This window comes from Eleutherodactylus coqui, chromosome 7, assembly GCF_035609145.1.
Source record: "Eleutherodactylus coqui strain aEleCoq1 chromosome 7, aEleCoq1.hap1, whole genome shotgun sequence".
NCBI classification, from domain to species: domain Eukaryota; kingdom Metazoa; phylum Chordata; class Amphibia; order Anura; family Eleutherodactylidae; genus Eleutherodactylus; species Eleutherodactylus coqui.
In genome coordinates, this window is record NC_089843.1 from 131154598 (window position 1) to 131167920 (window position 13323).

General features: G+C 42.1%; 1 protein-coding gene across 4 annotated transcripts in view; it reads right to left on the reverse strand.

Annotated features, from left to right (window-relative positions):
* Positions 1-551: 551 nt before the first annotated feature.
* Positions 552-13323, reverse strand: part of GAB1 (GRB2 associated binding protein 1) — a 96767-nt gene continuing 83995 nt past the window's right edge. For 2 of the 4 annotated variants that reach the window (XM_066573699.1, XM_066573698.1), the window contains 5 exons: positions 13184-13273; positions 8462-8549; positions 8103-8223; positions 6275-6397; positions 552-5334 (listed from right to left, as the gene is read on the reverse strand). In XM_066573699.1, the coding sequence (XP_066429796.1) occupies positions 5176-5334; positions 6275-6397; positions 8103-8223; positions 8462-8549; positions 13184-13273 (581 nt within the window). In that variant the 3' untranslated portion in view covers positions 552-5175. The remainder of the gene's footprint in view (positions 5335-6274; positions 6398-8102; positions 8224-8461; positions 8550-13183; positions 13274-13323) is intronic. The other 2 variants (XM_066573701.1, XM_066573700.1) reach the window with 1 other exon arrangement.

Here is a 13323-nt window from a genome sequence, read left to right on the forward strand (position 1 = left end):
TATCGGCTCGGTTTTTACACCGAGCCGATATACGTCGCCCTCATCTGCAAGGGGGGGGGGGGGGGGAGGATGGAAGAGCCAGGAGCAGGAACTGAGCTCCCGCCCCCTCTCTGCCTCCTCTCCGCCCCTCTGCATTATTTGCAATGAAAGGAGGTGGGGCGGGGCTAAGTTCTGGTAATTAGCCTAGCCCCGCCCCACCCCGCTGCAAATAGTGCAGAGGGGTGGAGAGGAGGCAGGAGCTCGGTTCCTGCTCCTGGCTCTTCCATCCTCCCCCCCCCCCCCCCTGCAGAGAGACACGACGTATATCGGCTCGGCGTGAAAACTGAGCCGATATACGTTCGTGTGAATCCAGCCTTATCTTGTAAAATTGCCAAAAATTTCATTGCTTCTGATTAATGTACATTTTTACCCAACAACTCAAAGCATTTTGTGAAAAATGGGGATCTGCAGCTTCCAAAAAGTCTCCAAAACATGAGTGCGCCTACTGCAAGAACCATGAACTTAGCCATTACACATCTACTGTAAAAGGATGCAAGAGGTAGAAAACCAGACAATGAGCAAGAGAGGTTTATTTCTGTAGACGTTGGTGCGCTTGTTAGCTCCTGCACTGTTTCAGTGACAGTAAGTACCAGTTTAACACACTAAACACAATAAAACACGTTCTTAAAAATCACATGGGCAAAATAATCATTTCTAAAAGTTCTTCCACATGAAATCCAAGTACCAGGTCATTAGCTTGTGTTACAGCTCGTACTTATGGACGCTTTCCCTGTGCCCATTATACATAGAATCTGAGGTGCGTTCAGGTTTTAAGACATTTTTGGCCAATTCCATGACGGATTCCAAACAAACCTTACCAGTGATGTGGATAAGAGGAGCTCTGGGCACAGAGACAACTACTCATGTGTACGAGCCCAAAGGAAGCATTATTTCATTAATGGATACTACTTTATGGTACAGACATAGTAACACTTTACAAGAATCATCTACTGGCTGTCAGGGTAAATGCCATTCCATATCATAAAATATTTTATAGGTTAACCAATTGACAAATGTCTTTACAGTACATACAAAAAGGAAAGAATTGCATGCTGTAACAGTAGTATTATGCACTTTAGCAGAATTAGAACGTTTTCTTTAAACGTCTTTAATATATTTTGGGCAGAAAAGAAACTAATTCTAAATCCAGTTTAAAGGGACACCATGATAAGACGGACTGCAGATGTATCTACTCTTCCTCTTGCTCCAAATTTCATGAAGGACTCCATTTTTCTCACAGAACAAATGAGATAAATGCTCAAGCAGACGCATATAGCATAAACACCCGACAGTGCAGGGGTGGTTTCACACAGCATTGTGGCCTACACTAAGCATTTCTGTCCCGGGAGAGCTATTTAAAGGGAACCATGAAGAGAACCATCGACTTTATTTAGGCAAACTTAGTGAAAACTTGGAGACCAAACTTGGTAAAAACTAGAGATGAGCAAGCGTACTCGCTAAGGCAAACTACTCAAAAGATTCGGGTGCTGGTGGGGAGCGGAGAGCGGCAGGGGAGAGCGGGGAGGAACAGAGAGGAGATCTCTCTCTCACTCTCGCCCCCACCTGCTCACTCCCGCAACTCACCGCTCTCCCCCGCCGGCTCGCTCATTTCTAGTAAAAACTGAGGTCTTCATTTGACATTGATTGTTCCTATCATTTTTCGAGAACACAAAAATGGAGACATACTTTGTGTTCTCCAAAAATAACGGAAATGAAGTTAGGCGGAGACAAAAGCTTACTCCGTTAATTTCCGTTTGCCTAATTAAAGTCAACCGTTCTATTCTAGGTTCCGTTTGAGTAACGGTTTTGAATATTTAAACAGGGTCCAGGATGGTAGGTTGTGCGTAGACAAACACCTGTGATTCCAGCCTAACATGACCCTCATCTCCGGATATCACGCGCCAAGAAAAACTATCTGCTGATTTACTTGTGTATCTTATGAATATGCTTGTGTATTTTTCTATGAAAAATTCAAAAAAGATTTCAGTTTTCCAGTTTGCACATGTCCGGAAAGGCTACTTTGCCGAGTGATCAAAAGAAAAAAAAATAGTTTCATGATCAGCAGATATTTTGACCAAATTTTACTTTACCTCCTGTTAGGCCTCATGTACAAAGGCAGATGATTTGCGGAACCCACGTGGGAGATCCGCAAATAAAGCCACCCATAGGGAGACATGGGCACCTGCAGAGCAGCTAAAAGCATGTGGATCGCACGTGCTGTAAGAAATAGCAATATGCTCTAGTTTCGTGCGGATCCCGCAGGGACAGCTTCTATTGAAGTCAATGGAAGCCGTCCAGTCTGCGGCACACCTGCAGCATCCGCTGTGCTGAAGAAGAAAGAACCGGCCAGCACAGAGGAGACCCGCGCTGGATCCAGAGAGGTAAGAACCTGTCTTTTAATGCCCATGTCTGCGGGCACAGGCAGATACCGCTGCAGGATTTAGCAGTGAAATCCGTGCGTGCATGAGGCCCTAGACTGCGCTGACAGGAGAAATTGCAGGAAGGCGCAGCTCTCCTTGTACTTAAACAGTGGCCGAACTTCGTTGTTACAAAACAGTACTTTCCATTGCCTACTGAATAAGCACAGCTCGGGATAATCAGTGGGGGGGGGGGGGGGGGGGGGGGGTTAAGGATCGTCTTCAACAAATAAAGAAATATAAACTACATTTTACAAAAAGTTACAAGTTCAACATTTGGAGTTGAAATCCTTTTGGTGATGGTGCCCCTTTAAAAGATCATTTGCATGAAACTGTTTATTCTAAAATGGGACAACATTGACACGTGTCGCTACACTCTAATGATATTGAAGAAGTCCCTTATGTACACCATTGCACTGCTTTTTCTTCAAGCATATCGGGCCATCAACTGGTAAGAGATTGTAGCAAATGATGGGAACTATTAAATAATAGGTTTAAAAAAAAAAAAAAGGTAAATAAGTAGGTTGATATAAAACAAGTTGCATAGAAAATTTAAATATAAGGCAAAGCAGGTGTTAATTTAAAAAACGCCAATGCAAAAAGGGCACAGTGGTGTCAAAAACATTCTATACTTGGCTTCTGAACACAAATCACAGTATTGTACTAGAGCTAGAAAAGGTAATGGCAGCGGTCTCCAAAGAGCGTTACAGTATTACAACTATTGTACATGCGTAGATTTCACTGTAAGAACCTGATGGCTGTATTAGCACCGCGGTGCGTCGAAGTACCTGATTAATAGAAATCCACCTTCTGTATCCCACATTTAAAAATGCTACTTAAAAATAACATGACACGAGGCCTGCAGTCACCAAATGTCCATTATTTTACCATTTCTCAGTGGACGATCCGACCCTGCAGAATCTCCACCGAACGAACATAGAATATGTAAATAAAAATACATTATTGTATTGTAAGAAATGCTCAACATAACCGACGGACTACCATAATGTAATCATAGCTGCTTTACATATTACAGGTTGGCTCCCAAATATTAGAGATCAGAACATAAAACGATGGCGGAATATTAAATAATCTCAAAAGATATAAAATCGCCAATACATCAGAAATGCCCAAAAAGGTTTCTCAAAATTAACTGATTTCTTCTTTAGTTTTGTAGAATCCCATTGAATACCAATAGCATTTAAAGGGACATTGCAGTCAAAAACATCTATTCCCTATATACAGGATAGGGAAGAAATTTTAGATCTGATGGTCAAGTACGCAGGCTATCGCTCCATACGAAGTTATGAGGGTTAGGGCTTGTTCACATGGGTGAGAATCTTGTGCGAGTTTTCTGTGTTGTGAGATTCACAAGACTCACATGAATATGAAAAAAAAAAATATAAAAAATAGCATGTTCTACCTTTTGGCGTTCCGGCAGAACGCCTCACCCATTGTTTTCAATGGGACCTTAAAAAACATCACGTGGCACTTGCATGCCGTGCGATGTGCATGTGAGCGCGATGCAATGTTTCCAATTGAAATCAATAGGAAACACCTGCGATCCTCTGTTGAGCGTTAAACACATGCCGGAGGATCGGAATTTCACAGAAGTGATGTGAGGCGCAAAAACAAAACGACGCCTTGCATCGGTATGATAAATGCACGTTGGCAAGCGCGATTTCGGGCCATGTTTCCCAGCCCAATATCGCACTCTCCCGTGTGAATGTAGCCTTACGGAGTGAGAGTAGTGTATAGATGATAAATGATAATGGCTGAAGTACTTCTTTAACTACAACAGGTCAGTGTAAGCTTTACCAGTACTGGCTAATCATAAGTGTACCCTTCTTGTACGGAAGAATGTTGTCCAGATGTGCACAGCTCTAAGGACCACACAAAAAGTTTTTCTTCCTTCCCATGAAGTGAGCCGATCCGGTCTTCAGCACTAAATACATGCCTCTTGCACAGAGATGTAATATGTCGGAATAAACCTCCTAATTACATGAAGGGGGAAGGTGTCAAAATAAAATTATTTAAAAAAAGCATAAAAAGTAATTTTACATTCATGATCTCTAATAATAAAAAAAAAGTTTGTAAAAAAACAAGCACGTGATTCTGCGGGTACGGACATCAACGCTATCCCTAATCTGGAACTGTACTGTACATCTAGAACTGGGTTGGAAAAAAGGAAAGACTGACAATTAAAAAAACAAAAACAAAAAAAAAACAAAAACAATAATTGCCAGGCACATGTTAAGGAAGCATAAACCTCTAAATCAGAAGATACAACAATTGTAGTTGTGACAGCGATAGGCGGCCTGTATTACTGCAATGCACTGCTGGCCCATCTATCACTCAGTTTTATCTAGCTTTTAGTTATATTAGTATATGAAATAAAACAAAGAAATTAGCGGTGTTAATGGAAAAACAAGTGTTAGCCACAAGAACCATTGTTTTAAACACACAAAGTGCATAAAACATAGTAATACTACAAAAGATGGCTAAATGTGTCAAACGAATGGTCCTTGCTCCGTTGCTGTGTATTTACATACGTGTCTGAGTGATACAGACTGCGCAGTGCACAATTCAGTCTTTGTCTCACTGAGTCATCTGAAATGTTTCTAAAAATACAAGTTCCATTGACTTCAGATGACATAATGTTGCACCATATAAAACTTGGCTAGCTTGTCAGGATGAAATAAGATTTTCGGCTCTCGACTCATTTGACGCTCTTGGTTGGAGTCTCAGATTCCGTAGACTGTCTCTCATCGGTCCATGCCTTCCTGGTATTTGTCAGTGCCAAGGTTTTCTCCTTATCAACAACAACATAATCCACCTTTTCTTCTGCGGCGCTGCTCCCGGACCCGGTACTCTTTTTCTAAAAAAATCAAATAGGATACCGTTAGCATCTACTAACCGGAAACCTAACTTATTCACATAAACGGGTCAACTAAAGTAATAATCCCACCATGCAAAATACACAATCACTGATAAAACCACTCACACAACCCAGCTGAACTATTATGGCGTCATTAATAGGTTGCAGGCCTGCATGGTGAACTACATGTATTAGAATGGTCCGTCACTTTGTATCTACTCTGTGTGGGAGCGTACACCAATCAGCCAACCCCTTCTATAAACTGGTAAAACTTATTAACTCAAGTATAAGCCTAGCTATACTCGAGTATATACTAGGTAAAAAACCCCGCAATACTCACCTCCCAGCCGGCGTCTGTGTCCCCGGTGAGATGGTCTCTCTGACAGTGCGGCAAGCTGCTTGAGACTTCTCCACGCTCCCTGCTCGTCTTTGAATTCCCCCGCCGTCAGCGCTGTGTAAGTAAGCACTGGGATTGGATCGAGCGCCAGCCAATCACGGCCGGCGCTCGACAAAACCAATCACAGCCAGTGTTGTCATTCACTGAATGGCTGTGAATGATCGAGCGCTGGCTGTGATTGGCAGGCGCTCGATGCAGTCACAGTGCTTACTTACAGAGTGCCAACGGCGGGGAAATTCAAAGCCGAGCAGGAAAATGACAACGGGGAGAAGTCTCAAGCAGCTTGCCGCACCGCCGGGGACACAGACGCCGGCTGGGAGGAGAGTATTCCTTTTTTTTTTTTATACCAAAAATGGAAGGAAAAGGAGACATAAACAGAGCAGAATATCTAACAAACAATGTTGCATATAGTTCTAGAAGGTATGAAAACATACACCAGAATATATCAGCATATTTGCGTAATCCACTAAATTCCAAACATAGGATGACCACTTAGAATGTCAGAACGGACTATTATTCATCTGTTCTGGTCAGTTCACATACTTTTCTTGGAGGTGTTGACTTGCCAGAGTCCAGATCCAGGTCGAGATATTCCACTTGTTTGTCACTCTTAGGCTTCACCATTGGGCTATTCCCACCATCAAGACTGTTGCTCTCAAATATGCACTGGAATTGTAAATATAGTACATTATGTAAGTTACTAAAGCAAGTATTATACAAATATTAACAAGAACACGCATCTAACATGCCTTTTAACCCATTAAGGAACAAGCACTGTAAATTTATGGCACTTGGTACTGGGCTTTAATAATCACGGCCAATGGCAAAAATACGGCGTAGGATCAAAGCTCCAGCAATGTAGCAGGAGCAGATCGGGTCCTCGGCTGTGAGAAGGCAGAAGCAGTTTTTAACCACTTCTGCCTTCTGTCTTCCAGGCTGCATAATGCTCAATGAGCGTTATGTAGTGAATAGAGAAAGTGTCACTTACACCATTCAACCAGGTGATCATGTGACCACCGGGTGCCCCCTGGAAAAGCCAGCTGCAGGGTCCTAGCAGACCCAGATCAGCACTATTAGTGACTATTGCCACTACAAGGAAATGTATTTCCCTGTAACTGGGGCTACTACGGATACGAAGTGTGAAATTAAAAAAAAAGACAATGTGAATGACCCCCAGTGGTCTTATATGACACGATGAGGAACATATTTTTGCTTGGGTGTTGTACTTCAGACACATTGAAAATAAAAGGTCCGTTGTACGGGCCAATGACAAAATGCCAAGTTCTGGCTCATTTACACGCAAAGACAATCTTTCAAACGATTGACAGTTGCATAAACTGCTAATGGACACTAATGCCCATTAGCAGTTTATTACCATCATTGCGTGTAAATGAGCCTCCAGCAGCTGTTTGCAAATCCCAGCACGTGGAATTTGCACTCAGCTGCACTGTCTTCGCACGGGCTTCCGCGGGCTGTCAGCTGAATACAATATAATCAGCTGCTCCCGTGGAGAACAGTGTGTGCGGTCCCTGCTATCTCTGTCTGAACGATGGATTTTATGCTCACCTATAAATCATTGTTCAGCCGAAGAGTGAAAGATGGCATCGTTTACACGCAATGATTATCACACAAAAGCCAGTGTTTGAACGCGTTTTGAGCGATAATCGTTGCGTGTAAATAGAGCTTTAATCAGTGCTCATTTAAAGGGCTTTCATATAAGGTAATACACACTAGGGCCTTTGACATGGACAGATGATTGTGAATGAACATTCAGCTGAAAGTTGGTTCACCTGATCCGCTGCCCGCATGAAGGTGCCACTGCTCACCTGACAAATGAGCAAAATCTAACTTGTTAGATGACTACATCTCATGTGGCACAAAAAAAAAAAGTAAATGGTTGTCGGCAGCACATTGCCTGGTGTAAACAGGGATGTGCCACCAAGAACGATGGAACTGCAGGGTCTTAAAGACTGCAGTAATGACTCTTTCCTCTGATTATCTGAGCCCCTTCAGCAGCAGGAGGGAATTTCCTGCAGCGGTGTGCTTGTGTCATTGACTACCATTATACAATATCATTCACACAGAAATGTATGAACTATGTACTATTGTGCTACTATTTTCTCAGCATCTTCTAGAACTCACTGTATCCTGCCACCCTTCTTAACTTTACTACCAAGTCTTAATTATTGTCAATTGACCAAATTTATGTTCTTTAAATACCAAACGCTACTTTTTGCAGCTCTGCTGTTTTTAAGCAGTCGGTATGTAATCACGCAGATACATAACGTCATAACTCGTTGCTGGTTAGTGATACTTCATTCTTGAGAGCACTACATGGAAAATCACTAAGAAAGATTCAAGTTTTACATACTGGGCCGTCTGTGGGTAGATTTGGGTTCATAGGTACATAGTTTTCTTCACTGTCCAGCGAGTCACTGCTTGAAGCGGTGCTATGAATAGAGTCCGGTCTGGTCGGCATAGGAAACTTGGAACTAAAAGAACACAAACTATTAGACATACATGCTTTACATATAACGTAGTCCACATAAATGACCACCAACTAGGAATCCCCAACATATACCCTCCAACAGGAACGATCTCATTGTATACGAGTCTGGTAACTGGTAGCCATTCTTTTATTAGCCAACTAAAGAAGCCAAAATAACCCCTAAAATGCCCACCAGTTTGCTTCTGGCACATTATATAATCACATGTAACCAAAATACTTACTCTCGTGTAAAACTTCTGGTTACTGGAGAGCGTACAGGTAATTCCACCCACTCGGGGACAGGCTTGATTTCCAGCGGTGCCGGTTTCACTAAAGGAAGGAAAACACTACATGACAATGGTTTTGACATTAACTACTAAAGAAAACAGTCTATGATAATTAAAGGGTTGCAGCGTTCCGATATATATTATGGAGCGGTCCATCCGGTAACCCATTGGTCATATGTTGATCTCCATGGTTTTTCTCTAACATCCACCATCCCTTGCAAACTTCAGCTTCCTAGGACTTTAATAGCGTTGAACTTTCTAGCAGATAGTTGTAACAAATCTGTATCTGTTTCATATAAATACTTGAACGGCACAATAGGGTCTAAATGGGCTAAAAGCTGTAGATGGGTGCTCTTCAATTGGAATGAAACAACAAATCTGCTTAGTATCGGAAAATCTACCTTTCAAGAATTAATACAATCTCTCATATGGGACACACTATTCAGTTCTGGTAAGCTCCTGATCCTACCCTCCCGTAGAAGCCAACATTGTATTTAAAGGTGTAAACCAAATCCAAAAGAACAGGCAACAATTTAATGCAGTTGTCGGTTTTGGCTTGTAGAGAGGGATCCCATAAAGGACATCATACTAGGATCTCCAGATGATAGATGATTTAACAGAACATATGGATAGAGGATGCCATTTACATGAATTGAAGTTATCCCCTATCCGCAGGGTAGGAGATAACTGTCTGAAGGGTGGATCAAGCTAAACCACCCGTGATCACCAGATGGGGAAATAATCCTGCAGGTTCTCCAATGAACAGGCCTGTGGTCACACATGCACTGTCACTCCATTCATTGTAGTGTCACTGCAGAAGATAGCCAAGTACTTGAGCTCGGTTATTTCTGGCAGTCCAATTAAAGTGAATGGAGAAGCAACGCAGAACAACCCCTTTAAGGTTCTTTTTTGAAAAATACCTTGTAAGGCTGCCTGCACATAAGCGGATCGGATTCCGCATGCAGGATCCCGCAGCAGAATAAGACCCTGTGCCCGGCCGGTGACCCTGCGTACCTGTTCTGATTCTTTATTCTGTACTGTGAATATGCCGGCCGTCGTGCCAGGGCTCATGTGCAGTACAGATTATGCCACGCCATCGCTAGGTGATGACGTGGATCCCACGGCCTTTCCGCAATGATGATTGTGGAAGGGCTGTGGGTCGGACGGCTTCTATTGACTTCAATGGAAGCCGTCCGCATGGAATCCACCTAGAAATAGAGCAGGCTGCGATTTCTCCCCCGCAAGTGGAAAAATCGCAATTGATTTCTGCTCGTGAGCAGGAAAACTGTTTTTCCACATCATGCTATGGAAGGTATTTGCTGTGGAATCCAGAGGCGAGCGCCCGCTACCGATTCCAAAATGCAAATCAGGCAGTGTGCAGGCGATCTTGTTGTAGCAAGAAATGTAAGTGCAAAGTAAGTAGTAGTACATAGTGGACATGTTTTATAAATATGTCATGTGATTTATACTCTCTATACATGGATAACTATATAATAAGGGCTCTTATTCGAACTGGACAGATCTTTCATAAGCCTTATGAACATGGTAAAGCCATATGTAGTAGAGGTGGAGGCACAAGGCTGTGCGTAGAGTAATTTATCCAGAATCCAACAGCAAATCAGATGTAGGACATCAGAGGCGTATAGAGGCACACTAGTTCTACACAGAAGTCATCTATGGTAGCGGTGTATAACGCAGAGGTTGTATGGCGCTGTAATACGGCCATCTGCAGGTGCCCACTAGAGATGTCCTGTACCACTAACAGTGGCAGAAGGGAAGAGAACTTATCTGAACCCATTCCAAGTGAATGTCCACCCTTTAACACATTGTCACTTTTAGGTCCAAATTCCTAATTTATCACTAGAGCGACCCTCTTGTTTTATGACAAAATTCGCGGGAAGGCAGGAGATTTAAAAAAAAAAAAAAAAAAGGGGGCGGCACATCGGCAGACATGCCAAGTGTGTCTGCCGTGAAGAAAAAAAAAGAAGATCTGGCCACATCCAGACAGGTGAGTAAATGTCATTTTTGCCTAATGTCTGTGGGCATGTCCACACTCAGAACCCGTGCGTGCCTGTGGGCATGAGGCCTAATCTACAGTTCTTCTCTGCTGTCCCTCTGATCCACCAGTTCCAAGTCCAGTTTTCGCTGTCCAAGATGGCTGACGCAATCTTCACATTACCTAATCTCCATAGTGCATTGGTAGTGTTCGACTACTAATGTACTATAACTACTCTCTGATTGGCCAGAATTGCTCATGTGATCAGCATTGGCCAATCAGAGCAGGGCAGTATATGTAGTAGGTAGTTAGAAAACTGCTACAGCCATCTTAGATAGAAGAAAAAAAAGGTCAAAAGCAATGTATCAGAGCGGCAACAGAGAACAACTGCAGGTAATAAACTCTCACCTACCCTCCTGTCCAGGTACACAATTTTATCCTGAAACTGGAGGGTTGTTTTAAAGAGTACAGAACTCCATTTCTCTAATACAGAGCTCAATGATGCAGCTTGGGGTGTGTTCACACTGTGGCTTAAAGAGGCGCAAGAATATGAAAAGTGTGTCTAAAAACTGCAAATTATGTGTAAATTTGAAAACCACGTTGAAAATTTCTGAGTTAGATTACGCAGATTTTCCGCCTCTCGCTGACTTCAATGGGAAAATTCATAGCGGCATCCACATGAAGATGTGACAAGTCACCTCTTTCTTTTTCCGTGATGCGGATTTAAAGTTCTCTAATGAAAGATCTGCATTGTATGACCAGTAACATGGAATTCCCATTGAAATCAATGGGGGCACAGCGCTAAGCAGATTTAGTGTGAAATATGTGCCAAACTCCATAACAAATTCCAAGGTTAACAACATCTCATGAACAGAAATATACAATGCTGCATGCTTACAGCTAAGAGTAGGAAGAGCTCAATCACTTACTGCATCCCGTTTGATTATGGAGTTAAATGTATGCAGTATACACTATACACTAAGCTCCCGCTACTTGTGCCTCAACTGTCCGAATAGGTAATTTGGATATCAGGAAAACAAAGATAAAAGCACTATAATTAAATCAAAGCTAAATTTTGGACATATTTAGATTAAACTGTTCAAGGTGGAAATTCCCTTTAAATGGTCAACAAACTTGAGATTTAAAACCGACCATACGATCTAAGCCAATAGTACTGCAAACTTTTCCATCCACGCACAGACTCCAGAAATGCTAAATGTAGTAGAGGGAAAAATAGAAAATACTACAAGTCTTTTACGTCTGATCAGCGGTAAATCAGTCAGTCATACCATAAATTTCAGGTTATAGCCATCTACTGGCTAAACGGTTATTGGTCATTTGCATAAGTAGAATGAATAGTTACGGCCAATTAGTGGCAGGCAATCAGGAAAAACAGTCAAAAATTACCAAAATTGACCAACATTTATCTCATGCCACATGCCAGCTATTGGGCAGCAGTTTTCACTTTTCCGTGTTGACTAATCTGAACCACCTCCTATTACAAAGCTTCAGGAGTGCACGGCTGTTAATGAGCATTAAGGCCAAGTTCACATTTCCATTAAAAATCTCAATGCTTCTGTTCCGTCCTGTAAAAGAATGACGAAAAACGGCTTGTCTGACCCATCAAATGACAGAAAACAGCAGTACCCGATGGAACCAAATGACTATAATGGGTTCTGTCCAATTTTAGTCATTCTGCACTATTTTTTCCATCATTTATAATGGAAACCACAATGGAAAAGATCTAATGGAAATGTGAACAGAACTGCAGTCAAGTGATCAAATGTTTTAAATATTTTGGGTTCCTCATAAGCAAAGAAAAAGAACATCTCCAAAGAGAGCAAAATTACAAATAGCCTACATACTATAGCTGTCCCGTCCATGCAGCCAAAGACCAGGGGTGCACAAACTATTTTTGGTCTCAAGGCCAAGACTACTGAGATGCCATGGATATCTGATAAGCAGGAGTCCCAGAAGTGGAACTTTCGCATGGGGGGTCAACCACGCCTCGTTTTGTCCTCGGGAAAGGAGGAGTCAATGTGGCTAGTCGTAAGCATGGCTACTTCCATTGTGGTGTGTGAGAGTTATTAAGACAGCCAAGTGTTTCATAACCTCCAATGGACGGAGCTACACTCATGCACAGCCTCCAGCCCTTATCTCTCTTGGGAGTACTGAACATGAAGGGGTCGGTACACTGCACATTGACTCCCCCCCCTATGTACACCATTGGTTATGACTACTATGGCTTGTGCAAGGTCATAGGCTGGGGCACCATTTGATTCCTAAGACGACCATGAAATTAAAATGTTTTCTCAATATTAAAAACCACAAAATAATAATAATAGAACAACAGATTTATATTATAACAAGGAAATCAAGTCAATTAGATTGAACAACAAGCTTATTATTGGTCACATTACTAGGACTTATCAAACTGTAGCAAACTTTAGATTGTTGCCCGGTCTACTTCATCTTCTTATACTGTATAAGACATTGCTACATAAGCAACAGGAAATACATACATTTCTAGGCAATTAAACATCTATATTTTAACGTCATCATCTCTTTGCCACATGTAATAAGTGTGCTTCGCTCGTACCATATACTATAGAGTTCGGCATTGCTATACAGATGTTATATAACAGTTGAAAACAGGATATGGTGGATAACTAAATACATACCCTTGTTTCTTCGGGGAAATTCACCTATGGTTTGTGAATCAGTTCGCTCTAAACCGTGAGGTTTGGGTCTTAAAATTTTAGGGCTTTGACCTAATTGGCAAAAAGAAGACTTTCTTAATGAAACAGTTGCCTGAAAAAAA